Genomic DNA, 24982 nt, shown 5'->3' on the forward strand with positions numbered 1-24982 from the left:
TGATGATTTACCCTTTGCTAAGCCGCGCCCCAGAATTTGAGGCAACCAATCAACTGTTGTTGAGTCCGACACCTTGGACAAGCTTACATTTTAAACGCATGGAAGCCATTGAGGGCATTGCAAAAGTTGATACATTTTCATCCAAAAACAAATTGTTTAAATGGCTAAATAATTAAACAGTGCACCAGGGGTACATGCTATTGGGATTCCTGAAATACAGAGCCTGTTGATGGAATATCTTTTAGAATCCGAAATTATACTTTTGTTACATTGTTTGCTAGCTCAGCTGGTTAGCTAGCTCTCAGTCTTATTGACCACCCAATGTTGCTAACACTAGCTAGCTAGCCAGTTAAAATAACTTATTTAAAAAATATATGTATATTAGCTAAGTTATTCATGTTATGAATACAACTCTCATCTGCTGTCGACACCAGTTAGCTCCAAAAGTGGTTAGTAACAGTGCTGACAGTGCATTCAGAGCCATCCAGTGGCTAGCCACACTACAACCTTCAATTAAAGTCCTAATTTAAAATCCACGCATACATCAATCTAAAAAATCCCAATCAAAATCCGTCAGTTTAAGCTATAGATGTCAGGGTTTTTCCATTGGCAATCCACCGCATCCGCCTACGTCGTCCTTGCGCCTGCGGTGGAAGGTGGCTGAGCTACAGCAGTGATTGTCAGACCATGAGACATCCCGAAAATCGGTCTTCTCACGAAAACGTCCTTAACATCCGAAAGGTTTTGGCTCTACGAACCACACAAGTGTCACAAGACTCATCTGAAGGTAACACATACAAAGGAATGAAAGTATGGAGGTAAATATGGGGTTAAATATGTTTCCAAAAAAGCTCAAATATTACCTGAAACTTTCTTAGATCTCCTAGATATAGAACACTTCAAAACCTTATTTCGTATTATTTTTTTTCTCCCATTTATTAATGTGCTATTCAATACGTTTCTATGGGCCATAGTAGTAAAGAGCCAAATTCAATATTTTATCAAATATTTTGTTTAATACCTAAAGGGGTCCTAAAATTCTAAATCAAATAGCTAAATGATCCATGGTATGACCAACTTTAAAACAATTCCATACTGTATGTTAGCTTAGTACCCCACCCCTCCTCCAACGGCTTATACTTTTAGTGGTTTTAACCAGGATCCCATGAAGCAATTGTAATGACAGTCCACCACAACATATCCAAGAGTCTCCTGATTATCCGAGAGTCTCCTGAAGGGGTAGTGTTTAATTTAATTGTGTATTAAAAACACAGTTTGAGATCAATGGGATTTTGCCAGTGGTTCGTATGGGGATATGGGCTTCCCGGGATAATGTTGACCGAGGTTGCAACAGTAACCAAGGTGGCCGGGCCTTAGAGAATGGTACATATTGTATAAATTGCAATTCGTAACATATTGTTCCAATTGAAATTCGTAATATATCGTACAAATTGTAATTCATAACATGTCATATGAAATGGTTGATGGACAATGAATACATTGTATTTAAGTCAGACATTCCAACCTGTCTCTTTATGCCCTAGATTTACTTTTACTATGTTACATTTACCCCTGAGTCCAGGTTGGTATTTCAGTCAGACATTTCAACCTGTCTCATTATGAAAATATATACAGTACCAGTAAAAAGTTTAGACACACCTACTCATCCCAGGATTTTTAAAAATGATTATTTTTACTATTTTCTACATTGTAGAATAATAGTGAAGACATCAAAACTATGAAATAACACATATGGAATCATGTAGTAACAAAAAAAGTGTTAAACAAATCAACATATATTGTATATTTGAGATTCTTCAAAGTAGCCACCCTTTGCCTTAATGACAGCTTTGCACACTCTTGGCATTCTCTCAACCAGCTTCATGAGGAATGCTTTTCCAACAGTCTTGAAGGATTTCCCACATATGCTGAGCACTTGTTTGCTGCTTTTCGTTCACTCTGCAGTCCAACTCATCCCAAATCATCTCAATTGGGTTGAGGTCGGATGATTGTGAAGGCCAGGTCATCTGATGCAGCCCTCCATCATTCTCCTTCTTGGTCAAATAGCCCTTCCACAGCGCGGCGGTGTGTTGGGTCAGTGTCCTGTTGAAAAAACAACAACAAATGAAAGTCCGACTAAGAGCAAACCAGATGGGATGGCGTATCGCTACAGAATGATGTTGTAGCCATGCTGGTTAAGTGTGCCTTGAATTGTAAACAAATCACACAGTGTCATCAGCAAAGCACCCCCAAACCATCACACCTCCTCCATGCCTCACTGTGCGAACCACACATGCGGAGATCATCTGTTCATCTCCTCTGCGTCTCACAAAGACGCGGCGGTTGGAACCGAAATCCTCATAATTTAGAATCATCAGACCAAAGGACAGATTTCCACCGGTCTAATGTCCATTGCTCGTGTTTCTTGGCCCAAGCAAGTCTCTTCTTCTTATTGGTGTCCTGTATTAGTTGTTTCTTTGCAGCAATTCGACCATGAAGGCCTGCTTCACGCAATCTCTGAACAGTTGATGTTAAGATGTGTCTGTTACTTGAACTCTGTGAAGCATTTATTTTGACTGCAGTCGGAGGTGCAGTTAACTCTAATGAACTTATCCTCTGCAGCAGAGGTAACTCTGGGTCTTCCCAGAGCCAGTTTCTTCATAGCGCTTTGTTTTTTTTTAAACTGCACAAAGTTCTTGAAATTATCCGTATTGACTGAACTTTATGTGTTAAAGTAATGATGGACTGTCGTTTCTCTTTGGTTATTTGAGCTGTTCTTGCCATAATATGGACTTGGTCTTTAACCAAATAGGACTATCATCTGTATACCACCCCGACCTTGTCACAACACAACTGATTTGGCTCAAATGCACGAAGAAGGAAAGAAATTCCACAAATGAACATTTAACAAGGCACACCTGTTCATTGAAATGCATTCCAAGTGACTACCTCATGAAGCTGGTTGAGAGAATGCCAAGAGTGTGCAAAGCTGTCATCAAATCAAAGGGTGGCTACTTTGACAAATCTCAAATATAAAATATATTTGGATTTGTTTAACACTTTTTTTGTTACTACATGATTCCATATGTGTTATTCCATAGTTTACTATGTTACCTAACCCTGAGTCCAGGTTGAAATTCCAGCAAAATTTGGAGAGGACAGTTAGCTGTCCTAACTTCCTAACTTCTTACAAAAAGTGTACTTCTGACTAAGAGCTACCAAAGTAAGTACATTTTAGACTGAAAGACAAGTAAATTTTGTCAAACTTGTGAGGCTCTCCATGCTCATTAGTTGCTCATTCAACATATTTGCTGCTACTTTACTCAATTTCGAACGTCTCCATTCCTAACTGTTACATTCCCTGAGACCAACCAGAAATATTTCCTTGGCTAAATATTCCCAGATTTTCATAAAACAGCCACACGTGGTCTCTCGTTTCTGTATCATCACATTTTGCGCAAGGCAAAATAGTAGTACTTGGTGCTCATCAATTAGCTTGTTTGGTGCAGTAGGAGCAGGGGTGTAATGCTGCTGGAGCGCACTGCATCCTCACAATGGTGCTCATTTAGTAAAGTTAGATCAAAGCTGAATCAATGTCTTGGAAGATCACATAATCATTATTAGTATTCTACATAACAGAAACAGATATAATAGCAGTCTTACTGTTACATCAAAAACACCACCTCATTTCTAATAATATTTTAGGATGGTTAGCCGAATAGTCAAAAAATGATTGGCGTGCGTCCAAAACTCAGCAGCGTGCGCCGCTAGGCAGAATGTGCTTCAATTTAAACAACATACATAAAGGCTATATAGTTTGTTAACACCATCTGCTCTAATTGGCTTAAAAAGATCTAAATGCATATTCCCATAAAAATGATTGAGATCAAATGATTGGCATGCAGATGTAGTTTGGATGTTTCACAGCAAAATGTGAAGAATTATCATTTTGAAATTTGGTATGCCTTATTTGGGGTTTGAGGGTGTCTATTATTTAAAAAAAATATTTACTATGTTTGGGCATGTTGCAATATATGTCTGCATTTTATGCATCTTCCAAAGGGGGGAGTGCTGTGTCTGAAAATGATTCATGTTGGATACACTGGACAATGAATGTCCCACAATATCATCCTGCTGTCCCCCATTTGGGTATTTTAAATGTGGTCACCCTAAATTAGTGAGATATTTTATTTAAAACCTAGACTTTCAAATATTTTATTCCCCAACATGGGGACAAAATAACAAAACTTTTTTTTATTTTTATAAAATGTTTTTAAAAAAAAATGCTTTTCTTTGCCTGCTGTTGCTCTGGCTCTGTAATAGTCAAGTTGTGGGTGACACGTGTATCAGGATCCCACAGTTCTTACCTTTCTAACAGCACTAAGCATGTTTTGATACATCTTATATCATCTAAATGTATCTAATGAGTCAGAGTTTAACATTTTGCCTGGTGGTAAGTATTGTTCTTGGAGATTATGAATATGCCTTTGTTGACAGGAAAGGTTTTTGGGGTGAAACGGTATACTTTAGGTCTGTATTGATTTCAGACGCCAGGCACTGGAGCCTCGCACAACTATGATACATCTAAGCCCAATGTCTTGTCAACATCCATGTTGCGGTCCAAAGCTACTATCGACAGAATGATACAGGTTTTTCTTGGGGGAAGGGATTCACTATAAAAATATAGGAATTGTCTTAAGTAATACCTTATAATAACTTCTTTATAATGCACATTTATATTGTATTATGCATAATGCTATGCATGCACAACACGGGTGTTTATAACTGGTGATAAAGATGTATGGAAATGGAAAAGATGTATGGAAATGGAAATGGAAAAAAAATACTCTGGGAACCAATTCTTACGAATCAAAATTATTTCACTAATTGAATTCAATGTAAAATGGCCATTTATTTTTGCATGACAAAAGGATTTCCCAGGGTTCTCCCTGGGATTTCACTCCAGGAACCCGGTTCCCCCCCATTTCCACCCATGTACAGTGGGGCAAAAAAGTACTTAGTCAGCCACCAATTGTGCAAGTTCTCCCACTTAAAAAGATGAGAGAGGCCTGCAATTTTCATCATAGGTACACTTCAACTATGACAGACAAAATGAGAAAATAAATCCAGAAAATCACATTGTAGGATTTTTTATGAATTTATTTGCAAATTATGGTGGAAAATAAGTATTTGGTCACCTACAAACAAGCAAGATTTCTGACTCTCACAGACCTGTAACTTCTTCTTTAAGAGGCTCCTCTGTCCTCCACTTGTTACCTGTATTAATGGCACCTGTTTGAACTTGTTATCAGTATTAAAAGACACCTGTCCACAACCTCAAATAGTCACACTCCAAACTCCACTATGGCCAAGACCAAAGAGCTGTCAAAGGACACCAGAAACAAAATTGTAGACCTGCACCAGGCTGGGAAGACTGAATCTGCAATAGGTAAGCAGCTCGGTTTGAAGAAATCAACTGTGGGAGCAATTATTAGTAAATGGAAGACATACAAGACCACTGATAATCTCCCTCGATCTGGGGCTCCACGCAAGATCTCACCCCGTGGGGTCAACATGATCACAAGAACGGTGAGCAAAAATCCCAGAACCACACGGGGGGACCTAGTGAATGACCTGCAGAGAGCTGGGACCAAAGTAACAAAGCCTACCATCAGAAACACACAACGCCGCCAGGGACTCAAATCCTGCAGTGCCCGACGTGTCCCCCTGCTTAAGCCAGTACATGTCCAGGCCCGTCTGATGTTTGCTAGAGAGCATTTGGATGATCCAGAAGAAGATTGGTAGAATGTCATATGGTCAGATGAAACCAAAATATAACTTTTTGGTAAAAACTCAACTCGTCGTGTTTGGAGGACAAAGAATGCTGAGTTGCATCCAAAGAACACCATACCTACTGTGAAGCATGGGGGTAGAAACATCATGCTTTGGGGCTGTTTTTCTGCAAAGGGACCAGGATGACTGATCTGTGTAAAGGAAAGAATGAATGGGGCCATGTATCGTGAGATTTTGAGAGAAAACCTCCTTCCACCAGCAAGGGCATTGAAGATTAAATGTGGCTGGGTCTTTCAGCATGACAATGATCCCAAACACACCACCCAGGCAACGAAGAAGTGGCTTCGTAAGAAGCATTTCAAGGTCCTGGAGTGGCCTAGCCAGCCTCCAGATCTCAACCCCATAGAAAATCTTTGGAGGGAGTTGAAAGTCTGTGTTGCCCAGCAACAGCCCCAAAACATCACTGCTCTAGAGGAGATCTGCATGGAGGAATGGGCCAAAATACCAGCAACAGTGTGTGAAAACCTTGTGAAGACTTACAGAAAACGTTTGATCTCTGTCATTGCCAACAAAGGGTATATAACAAAGTATTGAGACAAACTTTTGTTATTGACCAAATACTTATGTTCCACCATAATTTGCAAATAAATTCATAAAAAATCCTACACTGTGATTTTCTGGATTTTTTTTCCTCATTTTGTCTGTCATAGTTGAAGTGTACCTATGATGAAAATTACAGGCCTCTCTCATCTTTTTAAGTGGGAGAACTTGCACAATTGGTGGCTGACTAAATACGTTTTTGCCCCACTGTATAATACAATGTGTACTGTCATAATGCCTTATAAAAATTATTATCAAGGGATATATTCACATTCTACCCTCTTCGTCAACAAATATGTATCACAATGTTAATTAGGCAACATTTTGCCCGTTCATAATGCTGTATGATATAATTACATTACGGTATTATTATGCTGTGTATTATATTGCATTATGCATATCTCATAACATTAATGCACTTATAATGCATTATGGAGATGGTATTTGTAGGAGCTGTTACCGTCTTTGGTCCTGTCTATTACAAATTTGATGTAAACATCCATCTCTCAATTATACTGTATCTCTCAGTAATGACATTATCCTTCCCCTCTCTCTGGTGTGGTCTCCCTGGGTTCATCCTTTCCATCCTCTCCAGGGTTCAACCCCACCTTTGGCCCGTCCTGGATCAACCTGTACGGCTCCCCCCAGAACTCTGCCCTGGGCGACATCCACCAGGTTCTGAACGAAGGTCTGAGCGAGGGCATTTTCTACCGGGGCCGCATGCTACTGTCCCTCAGCGTGGAGGTTTACTCCTCCCCCAACAATGCTGCCGTGGAGAACAGCAAGGCCACAGCCGGTGCCAGGAGCGCCCTTGGCAAGCTCTCCCTCAAGAAGAAGAGCCGGAAGTCCAAGGAAAAGAAGCAAGAAGGTAGCAAACAGTTATTGTACAAGTTACAATGGTTGTTGTATTTTGGATTACAGTGTAGTATGTTGTTAGTTGATCTGTGCGATGTTGTTTTATGGTATAGTGCAGTGCCATCAGTTCAAATCAAATCAAATCAAATTTTATTTGTCACATACACATGGTTAGCAGATGTTAATGCGAGTGTAGCGAAATGCTTGTGCTTCTAGTTCCGACAATGCAGTAATAACGAACAAGTAATCTAACTAACAATTCCAAAAAAACTACTGTCTTATAACACAGTGTAAGGGGATAAAGAATATGTACATAAGGATATATGAATGAGTGATGGTACAGAGCAGCATAGGCAAGATACAGTAGATGATATCGAGTACAGTATATACATATGAGATAAGTATGTAAACCAAGTGGCATAGTTAAAGTGGCTAGTGATACATGTATTACATAAGGATGCAGTCGATGATATAGAGTACAGTATCAACGTATGCATATGAGATGAATAATGTAGGGTAAGTAACATTATATAAGGTAGCATTGTTTAAAGTGGCTAGTGATATATTTACATCATTTCCCATCAATTCCCATGATTAAAGTGGCTGGAGTAGAGTCAGTGTCATTGACAGTGTGTTGGCAGTAGCCACTCAATGTTAGTGGTGGCTGTTTAACAGTCTGATGGCCTTGAGATAGAAGCTGTTTTTCAGTCTCTCGATCCCAGCTTTGATGCACCTGTACTGACCTCGCCTTCTGGATGACAGCGGGGTGAACAGGCAGTGGCTCGGGTGGTTGATGTCCTTGATGATCTTTATGGCCTTCCTGTAGCATCGGGTGGTGTAGGTGTCCTGGAGGGCAGGTAGTTTGCCCCGGTGATGCGTTGTGCAGACCTCACTACCCTCTGGAGAGCCTTACGGTTGAGGGCGGTGCAGTTGCCATACCAGGCGGTGATACAGCCCGCCAGGATGCTCTCGATTGTGCATCTGTAGAAGTTTGTGAGTGCTTTTGGTGACAAGCCGAATTTCTTCAGCCTCCTGAGGTTGAAGAGGCGCTGCTGCGCCTTCCTCACGATGCTGTCTGTGTGAGTGGACCAATTCAGTTTGTCTGTGATGTGTATGCCGAGGAACTTAAAACTTGCTACCCTCTCCACTACTGTTCCATCGATGTGGATGGGGGTGTTCCCTCTGCTGTTTCCTGAAGTCCACAATCATCTCCTTAGCTTTGTTGACGTTGAGTGTGAGGTTATTTTCCTGACACCACACTCCGAGGGCCCTCACCTCCTCCCTGTAGGCCGTCTCGTCGTTGTTGGTAATCAAGCCTACCACTGTTGTGTCGTCCGCAAACTTGATGATTGAGTTGGAGGCGTGCATGGCCACGCAGTCGTGGGTGAACAGGGAGTACAGGAGAGGGCTCAGAACGCACCCTTGTGGGGCCCCAGTGTTGAGGATCAGCGGGGAGGAGATGTTGTTGCCTACCCTCACCACCTGGGGGCGGACCGTCAGGAAGTCCAGTACCCAGTTGCACAGGGCGGGGTCGAGACCCAGGGTCTCGAGCTTGATGACGAGCTTGGAGGGTACTATGGTGTTGAATGCCGAGCTGTAGTCGATGAACAGCATTCTCACATAGGTATTCCTCTTGTCCAGATGGGTTAGGGCAGTGTGCAGTGTGGTTGAGATTGCATCGTCTGTGGACCTATTTGGGCGGTAAGCAAATTGGAGTGGGTCAAGGGTGTCAGGTAGGGTGGAGGTGATGTGGTCCTTGACTAGTCTCTCAAATCACTTCATGATGACGGATGTGAGTGCTACGGGGCGGTAGTCGTTTAGCTCAGTTACCTTAGCTTTCTTGGGAACAGGAACAATGGTGGCCCTCTTGAAGCATGTGGGAACAGCAGACTGGTATAGGGATTGATTGAATATGTCCGTAAACACACCGGCCAGCTGGTCTGCGCATGCTCTGAGGGCGCGGCTGGGGATGCCGTCTGGGCCTGCAGCCTTGCGAGGGTTAACACGTTTAAATGTCTTACTCACTTCGGCTGCAGTGAAGGAGAGACCGCATGTTTCCGTTGCAGGCCGTGTCAGTGGCACTGTATTGTCCTCAAAGCGGGCAAAAAAGTTATTTAGTCTGCCTGGGAGCAAGACATCCTGGTCCGTGACTGGGCTGGGTTTCTTCCTGTAGTCCGTGATTGACTGTAGACCCTGCCACATGCCTCTTGTGTCTGAGCCGTTGAATTGAGATTCTACTTTGTCTTTGTACTGGCGCTTAGCTTGTTTGATAGCCTTGCGGAGGGAATAGCTGCACTGTTTGTATTCAGTCATGTTACCAGACACCTTGCCCTGATTAAAAGCAGTGGTTCGTGCCTTCAGTTTCACACGAATGCTGCCATCGATCCACGGTTTCTGGTTAGGGAATGTTTTAATCGTTGCTATGGGAACGACATCTTCAACGCACGTTCTAATGAACTCGCACACCGTATCAGCGTATTCGTCAATGTTGTTGTCTGACGCAATACGAAACATCTCCCAGTCCACGTGATGGAAGCAGTCTTGGAGTGTGGAGTCAGCTTGGTCGGACCAGCGTTGGACAGACCTCAGCGTGGGAGCTTCTTGTTTTAGTTTCTGTCTGTAGGCAGGGATCAACAAAATGGAGTCGTGGTCAGCTTTTCCGAAAGGGGGCGGGGCAGGGCCTTATATGCGTCGCGGAAGTTAGAGTAACAATGATCCAGGGTCTTTCCACCCCTGGTTGCGCAATCGATATGCTGATAAAATTTAGGGAGTCTTGTTTTCAGATTAGCCTTGTTAAAATCCCCAGCTACAATGAATGCAGCCTCCGGATAAATCGTTTCCAGTTTGCAGAGAGTTAAATAAAGTTCGTTCAGAGCCATCGATGTGTCTGCTTGGGGGATATATACGGCTGTGATTATAATCGAAGAGAATTCTCTTGGTAGATAATGCGGTCTACATTTGATTGTGAGGAATTCTAAATCAGGTGAACAGAAGGATTTGAGTTCCTGTATGTTTCTTTCATCACACCATGTCACGTTGGCCATAAGGCATACGCCCCCGCCCGTCTTCTTACCAGAAAGATGTTTGTTTCTGTCGGCGCGATGCGTGGAGAAACCCGCTGGCTACACCGCTTCGGATTGCGTCTCTCCAGTTAGCCATGTTAAAGGCTAAGTATAGGAAGGGATAGGTTGTTCTGCGAGCTTTGGTGATTTGTTGTTGTTGGTGTGATGTGTAGCAGCACCAGGCCCTAATGGGCCTACAGAGGAGTCTGAGGAAGCAGGGACAGAGGTACCCGGGGCTGTGACTGTGGAGGTGGAGGAGATTCATCCCTTGCCTGAGGTCAGCACCGCCTACATCCCCCAGAAACGTTACACGATATTAAACCCACGCTGACATACCATTTGCTGCATTATTACTGCCTGATTGTTTAAGTTTGAGTATTTAAGACCCCTCTTCTTGTGTTCTTGTTACAACTTGTCTTATTTTGTCTTACAGAATTTCTTTGGAGAAAAGGATGAATTTTTGCTATTCGCATCCCTCTTTGAAGTGACCATGATTGATCCCATCATTGGAAGCAAGCCAGTGACCTTTGAGTTGTCCATTGGTAATACTGTGACATTTTGCCCACTTTTTCAAGATAAGAAACTAGACATTGCTGGGATTAGTGGCAAGTTAATTAGGAATCATCTAACTATAACCTATGTAATGAAATACATTACTGAAATCTGCCCCTGGTGGTGCAGTTACATCCACCTTGAAGTGTTGCAATACAGGTTAACTTTTCAGTGCCCATAATTGTTTTTCTATCAAACATGGATTTTGTCAAGGTCTTTTCACTGAGATATATTCTGTGTGTTGTGTATTTTTGGATGTGAACAGGGAACTACGGTAAGGCAGCAGAGGTGGTAGTGAATCCAAAGAAGAGTCAGAGCAGAGAGGATCTAAGCAGTGAGAGACAGTCTCTGTTGGAATCATCAGAAGATGAACTGGAGAGGGAGGATATTCCAATCCCTGGGTCACAGGACAGTTCTATCACTGCTGCAAGAAGACCACAGTCTACTGAGTATGACAGGTAACTCAAAGTCTTATTCATCTGATAAATTATCAACAGACAAACTAACAATGGATGCACCCCAGCCAATCTTCCAGATAGATACCAGGGCAGTGTAAATCTTTTATTTTTATTTTTTACATTTACAGGTCATTTAGCTGTGTCCCAATGACATATGAGAAGCCTTGTATGTTTCTGTGGACCCATTTTGAGGACCACTGCTTCCGTTACCACAATGTCAACTGGCTGCACAAGATGGCTGATAGGCTGGTAAGTGCTCAGATCTAAATACTGTAACCTGTGCTTAACTTGTGACCTGATCTCCATTGGTTCCCTGGAAGCCGCAAAGATACTGATGTTGAGGGCTGTTCCCTCTTCATTAGGAATATGGCATTGATGAGGTGGAGAAACTTCTAAAGAGACCAAGGAGCAATGCCAAGGAGCGCTTAGGGGAGGTGCTTTTGGAGTTTGTCACGAGTTGCAAGTGAGTTGCTACAATACCATCTCAGCATTTGGAAACATCAAGTGGACAACCTGTAGCCTTTTAGTCAATTGCTTACAGTAGGTTACCATGATGCTTTTAAATGTTTATTGTCGTGTCTTTACTATCATTAAACTGAAGACATAGTTTTCATCGAAGATTCTCTGTAATTAGTATTACGCGATCAACTGATTAATCATGTAAATGTAATTAACTAAGTTGGGGCACCAAGGAAAAATATTCAGATTACAAAGTTATAATTTCCTAAAATAACTTTTCAGATATTTTATCTGATCAATTAGTCTTCGAATTAATTAATTATTTACTTTACCTCACGTTAGTCTCTTTCCAAACATCGTAAATCTGCACGAACCCAGTCTTCACTATGAGTCATCCATACATCAATTGTCTTAAATCATTTATGTATTACTAACTAAGTAATTCACAGAAATGCATAAGCAAACAGTAAACTTGGTTACATTAAATGATAGGAGAATGTGCCCTAGTGGGCTAAACCGGCATGGCGGCTTGTTAGACAAGTGGGGGTCGACTAAGAAGTCACTACAGAGTGATAATTATAACAATTGAAATGCTAATCCTTTGCACATGAACGCTCACTCATTCGGGAACAATTGCAATCAATATATATATTTACGCTCAGTGTGTCGTCTTGACAGCTGGTGAAAAGTTTGTTTCTTTTGTAGAATTGGCCGTCTCTCCCCCCTCTCTCTCGGGTTGTGGTTAGAGGGGATAGTTCAGAGTGACATTCATTCGTGTCATTATAGAATGAATGTTTTGGTGGTTGTCATTCTTCGCGTTCAATGATACCGAATTCCTAGCTGCAGACTAGTAATTAATATCAAAGACTTGTTCTTATTCTGTCGGTATCGATAGTCTAAGAGTTTAACCATGTGGTACGGTTAAAAGATTCAGCAATGGTCTACAACCTTTGTCTCCTCCTAATGGAGAAAAGCATGGTCTGCAACCTTTAGCCATCTCGTAATTGAGGTAAGCTCGGTCTGCTGATCGAAAACCCGAGTGGGGGGTTTATTCGGAAGGCAGAAAAGGGCTGTCCCAGGACACCTGACCCTAACTGGGCTCAGGGGCGGTCCTCTGATTTAGTTAACTCCAATCCCCTTTTTCCTTCATTAAACAGTCCAAAATCACATTACACAATTTTACAAACAGTATCATACTCACTCATTCATCTCATACAACAATTAGATCTAAACCTCATATCTGAGGCTACTATATAAACAGCGTTATGGTAATGTGGCCACACCGTCTCCAATGAGCTTCCCCAAGTTGTGACAAACGGACCAGTTCGTAGCTGGATTCTTAACCGATCTTTTATATATATTTTTTTAATACTTTTTTGAAATTTGTTCGTACCTCAAGTTCTGTGAGGTGGAAGGAATTCCTTTGTTCTCCACAAAAATCTACTCTCTCTATACTGTGTGTCCATGAGGAGATCCTCAGGAATTTATGACGTCTCTCTAACCACAACAACCTAGTTGACATTATCATACCCAGCAATCATACCCAGCTGACAATTGGCACATTCATCCCCCCTCCTCTCCCCTGTAACTATTCCCCAGGTCGTTGCTTTATATGAGAATGTGTTCTCAGTCAGCTTACCTGGCAAAATAAGGGTTAAATAAATAAAACAATTTAATAATAAAAATGACCATGTTTCTCCCTGCCCTGAAGGCAGTACAACTCCAACTCAGATAGGAAGACACCAGCGAAGCGCAACAACCTGGACAAATTCCGCAAGGAGTTTATCAAGAAGAACATTGTGAGTGAGGCTTAAACATGAGCCACTAATCTCATCCATTATTATCTCAATCCACATTACAAACACAATTCTCACTGATTATATTGATACTATGTTTCTATCCTGTGATATGGTATCTATGAAGAGACACACACAGGTACAGACACATGCATACACACTCTACACACACATACATTGTAATATTGTTGTATGGTGGTATTATACATTTTGTATTGTATATATGTAGTGGTGTAATAATGTTAAATTATGTACTGTTTATCTTTTCTTTTATGTAAATATATACATATCTCTTTCCCCAGATTGTCCTAGCCAAGCAGTCTCTGCGAGTGAAGCGGAAGGTGACCAGACGTACAGTGAAGGAAAGACTGACAGATGCCAAGAGGATCCTAAAGAGGCTACAACTCCTGACGAAAGAAGTGAGTCGAAGCGAGGACTTTGCAGGGGTGGGATTGGGTCTTTCAATCGAATTCAAACAAATGTATTTATAAAGCACTTTTTACATCAGCAGATGCCACAAAGATCCCACAGCCAGGAGTAATTAGGCCAGATAGTCCTGAGACATGATCCTAATGCTCAGGTCCTCTGGGAGGGGAGAGACAGAGAGAGAAATGGGAGAATTAGGAGCACACTTAAGCTCACACGGGACACCAGATAAGGCAGAGGACAATTTCACCAAATAGGACAGACTGGCACTAGCCCACTGGCACATAGACTATTGCAGCATATATACTGGAGGCTGAGACACAGGGGGGTCTGTGGACACTGAGTTTGACGATACCCCCCGGATAGGGCCATCCAGACAGGATATAACCCCACCCACTTTGACAAAGCACAGCCTCCACACCACTAAAAGGATATCAACAGACCACCAACTTACTTCCCTGAGACAACCTTGAGTATAGCCCACGAAGATCTCCTCCACCGGACTAGCCCAAGGGGGCACAAAACCGGACAGGAAGATCACATCAGTGATTCAACCCACTCAAGTAGAGTATAGTGAAGAAAACCTGGCGTGATGTATCCCTCCTAGGGACGGCTGGAAGAGCACTAGTAAGCCAGTGACTCAGCCCCCTTAATAGGTTCAGAGGCAGAAAATCCCAGTGGAGAGGGGAGACGGCCAGGCAGCGACAGCAAGGGTGGTTCGTCATTTGCCATTCACCTTCGCACCCCTGGACCAGCCTACACTCAATCATAGGACCTACTGAAGAGATAAGTCTTCGGTAAAGACTTAAAGGTCGAGACCGAGTCTGCGTATCTCACCTGGATAGGTAGACCATTCCATAAAAATGTAGTTCTACAGGAGAAAGCCCTGCCTCCAGCTGTTTGCTTAGAAATTCGAGGGACAATAAGGAGGCATGTGTCTTGTGATCATAGTTTATGTGTTGGTATGTACGGCAAGACCAAATCGAAGAGGGACACTACAAGACCAAAGGTATGTGGACACCTGCTCGTCGAACATCTCATTCCAAAATCATGGGTATTAATAAAGAGTTGGTGCCCCCTTTGGTGCTATAATTGTCTCCACTCTTCTGGGATGGCTTTCCACTAGATGTTGGAACATTGCTGCGGGGACTTGCTGCCATTCAGCCACAAGAATGTTAGTGAGGTCGGGCACTGATGTTCGGCGATTAGACCTAGCTCGCAGTCGGTGTACCAATTCATCCCAAAGGTGTTCGATGGAGTTGTGCAGGCCAGTCAAGTTCTTCCACACAGATTTCAACAAACACTTTCGGTATGGACCTTGCTTTGTGCACAGGGACATTGTCATGCTGAAACAGAGAAGGGCCTTCCCCAAACTATTCCCACAAAGTTGAAAGCACAGACTCATCTAGAATGTCATTGTATGCTGTAGTGATTTCCCTTCACTGGAACTAAGGGGCCTAGCCCAAACCATGAAAAACAGACCCAGACCATTATTCCTCTTCCACCAAACTTTATAGTTGGCTCTATGAATTTGGGCAGGTAGCGTTCTCCGGCCAAACCCAGATTCGTCAGTCGGACTGCCAGATGGTGAAGCGTGAACCATCACTTCAGAGAACGTGTTTCCCATTTTCCAGAGTCCAATAGCGGCAAGCTTTACATCACTCCACATAATTTTGTATTTACACTACCGGTCATTTAGATCCACAATATTTATTCCATGGGACAACATGGATCCAGGGTTTGAATGTGGCAATGTGTAGGTTTGGAGACAGTGGGTTTTGTCCGATGATGGCTCCAATAGCTTTTTGGAGTGGGTCTGTGGACTTTTTCATGTGAATATTGTAGGCCTCAAAATGATCTGCCATGACTACGAAGTCCAAAAGGAATTCAGGGAACTCAGTGAGGAATGCTGTATATGGCCTAGTAGGCTGCATAGATTCCATGAATAGAAACTCAAAAGACAAAAATGCAGTCATTGTTTTTTCTCATAAAGGCAGCAGCTACTCTTCCTGAGGTCCAGCAAAATGAAGGCACTTTATACCATTTTAAAAACATTACAATACATTCACGGATTTCACAAGACAATGTGTGCCCTCAGGCCCCTACTCCACTACTACCATCACATATCTACAGTACTGTGTGTGTGTGTGTGTGTGTGTGTGTGTGTGTGTGTGTGTGTGTGTGTGTGTGTGTGTGTGTGTGTGTGTGTGTGTGCGTGTGCCAGGGTTTGTGATGCTTCACAGTCCCCACTGTTCCAAAAGGTGTTTTTTTAAAATGTTTTCTAAATCGAATTTTACTGCTTACGTCAGTTACTTGATGTGGAATAGAGTTCCATGTAGTCATGGCTCTATGTAGTACTGTGTGCCTCCCATAGTCTGTTCTGGAATTGGGGACTAAAGAGACCTCTTGTGGCATGTCTTGTGGGGTATGCATGGGTGTCCGAGCTGTGTGACAGTAGTTTATACAGACAGCTGGATGCATTCAACATGTCAATACTTCTTTAAAAATAAGTAGTGATGAAGTCGATCTCTCCTCCACTTTCAGCCAAGAGAGATGGACATGCATATTATTAATATTAGCTCTCTGTGTACATCCAAGGGCCAGCCGCGCCAATTGCAATTTTCCTAAGTCCTTTTTTGTGGCACCTCACCACACGACTGCACAGTAGTCAAGGTGCAACAAAACTAGGGCCTGTAGGACCTGCCTTGTTGATAGTGTTGTTAAGAAGGCAGAGCATCGCTTTATTATAGACAGACTTTCCCCATCTTAGCTACTACTGCATCAATATGTTTTGACCATGACAGTTTACAATCTAGGGTTACTCCAAGCAGTTTAGTCATGTCAACTTGCTCAATTTCCACATGATTTATTGCAAGATTTAGGGTTTAGTGAGTGTTTTGTTCCAAATACAATGCTTTTAGTTATAGAAATATTTAGGGCTAACTTATTCCTTGCCACCGACTTTAAAAGCTGCTCTTTGTTGAGTGTTGCAGTCATTTCAGCCGCTGTAGTATCTGACGTGCATAGTGTGGAGTCATCCGCATACATAGACACTCTGGCTTTATTCAAAGTCAGTGGCATGTCGTTAGTAAAAATTTTAAAAAGCAAGGGACCTAAACAGCTACCCTGGGGAATTCCTGATTCTAACTGGATTATATTTGATAGGCTTACATTAAAGAACACCCTCAGTGTTCTGTTAGACAAGTAACTCTTTATCCACAATATAGCAGGGGGTGTAAAGCCATAACACAAGTTTTGCCAGCAGCAGACTCTGATCGATAATGTCAAAGGCCGCACTGAAGTCTAACAAGACCACACAATCTTTTTATAATCAATTTCTCTCAGCCTATCATCACCCATTTTTGTAAGTGCTGTGCTTGTTGAGTGTACTTCCCTATAATAATAAGCATGCTAAAATTCAGTTGTCAACTTGTTTACTGTGAAATTGCATTGTATCTGATTAAACACAATTTTTTCCAGAACTTTACTAAGGGTTGGTAACAGGCTGATTGGTCAGCTATTTGAGCCAGTAGAGGGGGCTTTACTATTATTGGGTAGCAGAATGACTTTAGCTTCTCTCCAGGCCTGCGGGCACCTGCTCTCTAGTTGGCTTAAATTGAAGATGTGGCAAATAGGATTGGCAATATCGTCTGCTATTATCCTCGTCAATTTTCTATCTAGATTGTCAGACCCTGGTGGCTTGTCAATTTAGATAGACAACAATATTTTTTTAACCTCTTCCAGACTGACTTTACAGAAATCAAAAGTACAATTCTTGTCTTTCATAATTTGGTTCAATATAGTGTCAGCGTTTGTTGCTGGCATGTCATCCATACATTTGCTTATCTTGCCAATGAAAAAGTAATTAGTTTGTAATAGCATGTAGGCTTTGTGATGAATGAGCCATCTGATTCAATGAATGAAGCAGCCGAGTTGGCCTTTTTTCCTAAAGTTTCATTTAAAGCTTTTTAACTTTTTTTACTATCATTCTTTATATAATTTATCTTTGTTTCATAGTGTAGTTTATTTTTATTTAGTTTAGTCACATGATTTCTTACTTTGTAGTATGTTTGCCAATCAGTTGGGCTGCCAGACCTAATTGTCATACCTTTTGCCTCATCCCTCTCAACCATACCATTTTTCAAGTCCTCATCAATCCAAGGGGATTTAACCGTTTTACTGTCATTTTCTTAATGGGTGTGTGCTTATTAGTAACTGGAATAAATAGTTTCATAAATGTGTCAAGTGCAGCGTCTGGTTGCTCCTCATTACACACAACATTCGAATCACTGCAAAACTTATTGTATAACCTCTTATACACTAGGCCCAGCCTTTGTCTCTTTGGTTTTCCTAGATATGGCTACTATATTGTGATCACTACATTCTATGGGTCTGGATACTGCTTTTAAGCAAATATCTGCAGCATTAGTAAAATGTGATCAATACATGTTGATTTCATTCCTGTGCTGTTTGTAAATACCCTGGTAGGGTGACTGACAACCTGATCCAGGTTGCAGGCACTTGTTACAGTTTGAAGTATTTTCCTGAGTGGGCAGCTTGATGATAGCCAGTCTATTTAAAGCACCCATAAAATATACTTCTCTGTTGATATCACATACATTATCAAGCATTTCACACACATTATCCAGATACTGACTGTTAGCACTTGGTCTATAGCAGCTTCCCACAAGACTGGGCTTTAGGTGAGGCAGATGAACCTGTAGCCATATTACTTCAACAGTATTTAACATTAGATCGTCTCTAAGCTTTACAGGAATGTGGTTCTGAATATAGACCGCAACACCGCCTCCATTGGCATTTCTGTCTTTTCGGGTAGATGTTTTAACCATCCATTGCTACCACTGTATCGTCAAAGGTATTATCTACTGTAAGTAAGTTTCAGAGATAAGTCAGAATATGAATGGCATCTGTTACAAGCAAGTTATTGACTTCATGGACCTTGTTTCTTAGACTACATATGTTAAAAACCTCTTTGGGCTAGACGTGGAGCTAGCGACCCACCTCGACAACATCTGGGAAAATTGCAGAGCGCGAAATTCAAATTACAGAAATATTCATATTTAACATTCATGAAAATACATCAGAAAAAAAGTTTAACTTCTTGTTAATCCAGCCACTGTGTCAGATTTCAAAAAGGCTTTACGGCAAAAGCACACTATGTGATTATCTGAGGACAGCATCCAGCACACAAAAGCATTAAAAACATTTTCCAATCAGCCAGGCGAAAGTCAGTAAAAGCGATAAAATAAATGCCTTACCTTTGAAGATCTTCTTCTGTTGGCACTCCAAAAGGTCCCAGCTACATCACAAATGGTCCTTTTGTTCGATAAAGTCTTTCTTTATATCCCCAAAAATATCCCTAAAGTTTAGCTGGCTCGCTTCATTCAATAATCCACCGGTTTACCTCCTTCAAAATGCATACAAAATGAATCCCAAACGTTACCAATAATCTTCTCCAAACAAGTCAAACAACATTTATAATCAAACCTCAGGTACCCTAATACGTAAATAAATAATCAAATTTAAGACGGGTGTTTTCTATCCTATTATATGCATATCCTAGCTCCTGGGCCTGAGTAACAGGCAGTTTACTTTGGGCACACTTGTCATCCAGACGTCAAAATATTGCCCCCTAGCCCAAAGGGCTATTTTTAGCACTTTACTGAGTTGCTTGATTGTTTTTATTGCTTTACTGAGAAGCTTATCAGAGGTAGACTTACTCATGTTATTTATGTTGGAGCTGATAGTGCAGGGTGAGCTGCATAAAGTGGTCTTCCTACTATTGCACACTGCCTCAGTGCTATCAATGTAACTCTGGTTTATATGCTCATGATTACTGCTTACAATAACTGTAGGATAAACAGATGTATTCGGTGCAATTAGGGGTACATAAATTAAATTACTTACATTGTTTTCCAATGCCCCTAAGATCATGTACATTTGATGCAGCATTATGATGACTCATTGTCACAATGGTAGGGAATAACTGAGCTGGTCTTGGATCATTTACCAGTCATTGTTTTAACGCAGCCTTGAAATACGTGGACACGAGTCCAGGAGCCAAGATGATTTGAATAGACTCCATCATTCCTGGAGAGAATCATCTTTTTCCAGAAGGTGTCAAAGTTATCAATTAAAGTGACTCCAGTAGAGCTACAGTAGTCTTTTGGCCAGATGTGTAATGTCAGCAGTCTGCTGAATCTTTCACACCCGCGGCCCAACGATGGTACTGGACCATTTGCATTCAAATACATAAAAAATTTAAATAATTTGGAGACTATTAATGCTAAAATCAGTTCTTTAAATCAAATCAAATCAAAGTGTATTTGTCATGTACACCGAATACAACAGTGCATTACAGTGAAATGCTTACTTACAGGCTCTAACCTATAGTGAAAAAAAGGTATTAGGTGAACAATAGGTAAGTAAAGAAATAAAACAACAGTAAAAAGAAAGGCTATATACAGTGCCTTGCGAAAGTATTCGGCCCCCTTGAAATATTGAAATGGAAGGAGTATCAGACCACTGCAAATCTACCAAGACCTGGCCGTCCCTCTATACTTTCAGCTCATACAAGGAGAAGACTGATCAGAGATGCAGCCAAGAGGCCCATAATCACTCTGGATGAACTGCAGAGATCTACAGCTGAGGTGGGAGACTCTGTCAAATAGGACAACAATCAGTTGTATATTGCACAAATCTGGCCTTTATGGAAGAGTGGCAAGAAGAAAGCCATTTCTTAAAGATATCCATAAAAAGTGTTGTTTAAAGTTTGCCACAAGCCACCTGGGAGACACACCAAACATGTGGAAGAAGGTGCTCTGGTCAGATGAAACCAAAATTGAACTTTTTGGCAACAATGCAAAAACGTTATGTTTGGCGTAAAAGCAACACAGCTCATCACCCTGAACACACCATCCCCAATGTCAAACATGGTGGTGGCAGCATCATGGTTTGGGCCTGCTTTTCTTCAGCAGGGACAGGGAAGATGGTTAAAATTGATGGGAAGATGGATGGAGCCAAATACAGGACCATTCTGGAAGAAAACCTGATGGCATCTGCAAAAGACCTGAGACTGGGGCGGAGATTTGTCTTCCAACAAGACAATGATCCAAAACATAAAGCAAAATCTACAATGGAATGGTTCAAAAATAAACATATCCAGGTGTTAGAATGGCCAAGTCAAAGTCCAGACCTGAATCCAATCGAGAATCTGTGGAAAGAACTGAAAACTGCTGTTCACAAATGCTCTCCATCCAACCTCACTGAGCTCGAGCTGTTTTGCAAGGAGGAATGGGAAACAATTTCAGTCTCTCGATGTGCAAAACTGATAGAGACATACCCCAAGCGACTTACAGCTGTAATCGCAGCAAAAGGTGGCGCTACAAAGTATTAACTTAAGGGGGCTGAATAATTTTGCACGGCCAATTTTTCAGTTTTTAATTTGTTAAAAAAGTTTGAAATATCCAATAAATGTCGTTCCACTTCATGATTGTGTCCCACTTGTTGTTGATTCTTCACAAAAAAATACAGTTTTATATCTTTATGTTTGAAGCCTGAAATGTGGCAAAAGGTCACAAAGTTCAAGGGAGCCGAATACTTTCGCAAGGCACTGTACAGTAGCGAGGCTATAAAAGTAGCGAGGCTTTATACAGACACTGGCTGATTGAGGTAGTATGTAGTTAAAGTGAAATGGTTAAAGTGACTATGCATATATGATGAACAGAGAGTAGCAGTAGCGTAAAAGAGGGGTTGGCGGGAGGTGGGACACAATGCAGATAGCCCGGTTAGCCAATGTGCGGAAGCAGTGGTTGGTCGGCCCAATTGAGGTAGTATGTACATGAATGTATAGTTAAAGTGACTATGCATATATGATAAACAGAGAGTAGCAGTTGGGTGGGACACACAATGCAAATTGTGTAGCCAATGGTAGCCATTTGATTACCTGTTCAGGAGTTTTTTTTCTTTTTTCGTGGTATCCAATTGTTAGTAGTTACTATCTTGTCTCATCGCTACAACTCCCGTACGGGCTCGGGAGAGACGAAGATTGAAAGCCATGTGTCCTCCGAAACACAACCCAACCAAGCCACACTGTTCTTTAACACAGCATGCATCCAACCCGGAAGCCAGCCGCACCAATGTGTTGGAGGAAACACTGTGCACCTGGCGACCTGGTTAGTGTGCACTGCACCCGGCCAGCCACAGGAGTTGCTAGTGAGCGATGAGACAAGGATATCCCTACAGGCCAAACCCTCCCTAACCCGGACAACGCTAGGCCAAATGTGCATCGCCCCACGGTCCTCCCGGTCGCACCCAGCTGCGACAGAGCCTGGGCGCGAACCCAGAGTGCCCTAGACCACTGCATCACCCAGGTGGCAATTTCCTGTTTAGGAGTCTTATGGCTTCGGGTAAAAACTGTTGAGAAGCCTTTTTGTCCTAGACTTGGCACTCCGGTACCGCTTGCCATGTGGCATTAGAGAGAACAGTCTATGAAGTGGTGGCTGGGATCTTTGATAATTTTTAGGGCCTTCCTCTGACACCGTCTGGTGTAGTGCTACAACTCCCGTACGGGCTCGGTGCCTTGCGGTCAGAGGCCGAGCAATTGCTGTAGCAGGCAGTGATGCAACCAGTCAGGATGCTCTCGATGTTGCAGCTGTAGAACCTTTTGAGGATCTCAGGACCCATTCCAAATCTTTTTAGTATCCTGAGGTGGAATAGGCTTTGTCGTGCCCTCTTCACGACTGTCTTGGTGTGTTTGGACGATGATAGTTTGTTGGTGATGTGGACACCAAGGAACTTGAAGCTCTCAACCTTCTCCACTACAGCCCCGTCGATGAGAATGGGGGTGTTCTTGGTCCTCCTTTTCCTGTAGCCCACAATCATCTGGGAGCTCCGAGAATCTGAACCCGAGGTAGAAGCCACCAGAGACAGAACCCAGGACGAAGACGCAGGTACCTCCAGATCCGATCTTGATTGGGAAGCCACCAAGGAACCTCTGGATCCAGCACGGCAAAGCTGTTTCTGGTCTGTGTCAACATCTCCATGGAGAGCCCCATTGCCAGAGCACGCCTTCTTTGACTTCCACGGCGTGTGACGTACCTCCATGGCTGGTTGGTTGGGTCGAGATCAGCTCTGTTCTCCAGGGAAGGGGGAGACCCCTTCAGGATGGAACTCTGCTTAGTACTGGCCAGTCGGCTGTGGAGAGCTGACACGGCGGCAAAACTTCCTCCAGATTAGAGCAGCGTCCGGCTACTGGGGTGGAAGAAATGGCTTCGGAAGATCTTTCTAGCTAAGTTACACACTAATGTTATGTTGCGCTTGGTGACCTCTGACTGTTTCATCCTAACATTGTTGGTGCCGACGCGGATAACAATATCCCTATACAATCTACACCTGACAGTTTAGGCTTAGCCAGCACCATCTTCAGATTAGCCTTTATGTTGGTAGTCCTGTCCCCTGGTAAACTATGTTTGATTGCTGGATGATTTTTTTAAAGCCTAATATTGCGAGTAATAGAGATGCCAATGACTAGGGTTATCAGTGTCAGAACTAATGGTGGGTGGCTTCGGTGGCTCAGACCCCGTAATGGGTGGAGAAGGCTCGGGCTCTGAAACCGACTCTTTGCTTAGTGGGGAAAATCATCCTTTCCTACACTTCAATTGCCTTTACCTAACGACTGCATCTGAAGCCGAGCTTGCAACTCGGCTATCCTCACCGTATTTCGATAGTTCTCCTATATATTAAGAGTACAGCAACTGCAGTGAGACGGCATCATGTTACTTAGCTTATTTTTTTCAGCCTGAGGAGGTCCTGCAGATCTATGTTCAGATAAAGCACCCGGGGTGAAAAAGTTGAATTAAAAAAGTTTTTTTTCACTCTATTTTTATTTTTGTCTTTCTGCCTGTCTGCCTCTCTCTCTTTCACTCTCTATCTGCAGCCTCAGAGCACCCTACCAGATGTGTTTGTGTGGATGATGAGTGTAGGGAAACGGGTGGCCTTTGCCAGGATCCCCTCCCACTCTATCCTCTTCTCTTTGGTGGAGGAGGAAAAGGGGAAAGACTGTGGGAAACTCACCACCATGTACTTGAAGGTATCTCCCAAATCTCTATATGGTGTTCTATACTAACTGTTTTAATGTACAATATGTATCACTGTTTAATTTAATTCATACAAGTATCATATTACATTTGAATGTTATTCTATGGAATTTCGAGAACTTTGTATTCCTGTGTGGAACAAACTCCAAATCAAAGTTCTCTTGTGTCTTTAGGCTCCAGGTTGCCCAGTGGGGGAGATCTTTGCTAAGCTGGAGGTGTATCTATGGCTTGGTATCACCAAATACTCCAAGAACTGTGTTACCAGCCTGCCAGCTGAGTTCAAGCCTGTGTACGAGGAGGCTATGGGCATCATCCCTGTCCCTATGAACATGGCCCCCATCAAACTCTCCTGCGAGGGTAAGAGTTCCACCTTTACCTCTGATGTCTCCCTCGGATGCAAAACACACACTCAAACTCACTCACACATATATGCAGCCTGACACATGTAGTGGACATGAGTTGGTCTCGTAATGAGGTAGCCCCACCTTGCGACTTCAAAATCAGTGTCACCCTCGGCCTAAGGGGGAATTCCCTCTTGGAGTAATGGTCAAGATATTGTTATTTACCCACACACTCTTACATTGGCATGCACGGATGGGCACACATACAGATGTCGGCTCTTAATTTGACTAGTTTCGTTGCACAAGTAAAATAATCCTGCAGTAGGATTTGATTCTTTTTTTAAACAACTGGAAATGACTTTTTATAGGCTATAGTAGGCTATAGTTTAAGTGTGAGATCTATTGAGACAAAGAGAACTGTGGCGCAGGAAAATTCTCAGCAACAACAACGTAAAACAAATTAAATACCATATCTATATACACAAACCTGTTGCAATTTGTCACTCACAAAGTGGATAAACT

The 24982-nt window shown here is 42.4% G+C and overlaps 1 protein-coding gene across 2 annotated transcripts in view; it reads left to right on the plus strand.

The window, feature by feature from the left end:
• Positions 1–24982, plus strand: part of fer1l4 (fer-1 like family member 4) — a 102857-nt gene that overhangs the window by 23817 nt on the left and 54058 nt on the right. For both annotated transcript variants that reach the window (XM_024426383.2, XM_024426382.2), the window contains exons 15-24: positions 6989–7261; positions 10484–10587; positions 10744–10852; positions 11128–11320; positions 11449–11569; positions 11683–11783; positions 13491–13578; positions 13878–13994; positions 23960–24112; positions 24293–24476. In XM_024426383.2, the coding sequence (XP_024282151.1) occupies positions 6989–7261; positions 10484–10587; positions 10744–10852; positions 11128–11320; positions 11449–11569; positions 11683–11783; positions 13491–13578; positions 13878–13994; positions 23960–24112; positions 24293–24476 (1443 nt within the window). The remainder of the gene's footprint in view (positions 1–6988; positions 7262–10483; positions 10588–10743; positions 10853–11127; positions 11321–11448; positions 11570–11682; positions 11784–13490; positions 13579–13877; positions 13995–23959; positions 24113–24292; positions 24477–24982) is intronic.

The sequence above is a fragment of the Oncorhynchus tshawytscha genome, linkage group LG07 (genome assembly GCF_018296145.1).
Source record: "Oncorhynchus tshawytscha isolate Ot180627B linkage group LG07, Otsh_v2.0, whole genome shotgun sequence".
NCBI classification, from domain to species: Eukaryota; Metazoa; Chordata; class Actinopteri; order Salmoniformes; family Salmonidae; genus Oncorhynchus; species Oncorhynchus tshawytscha.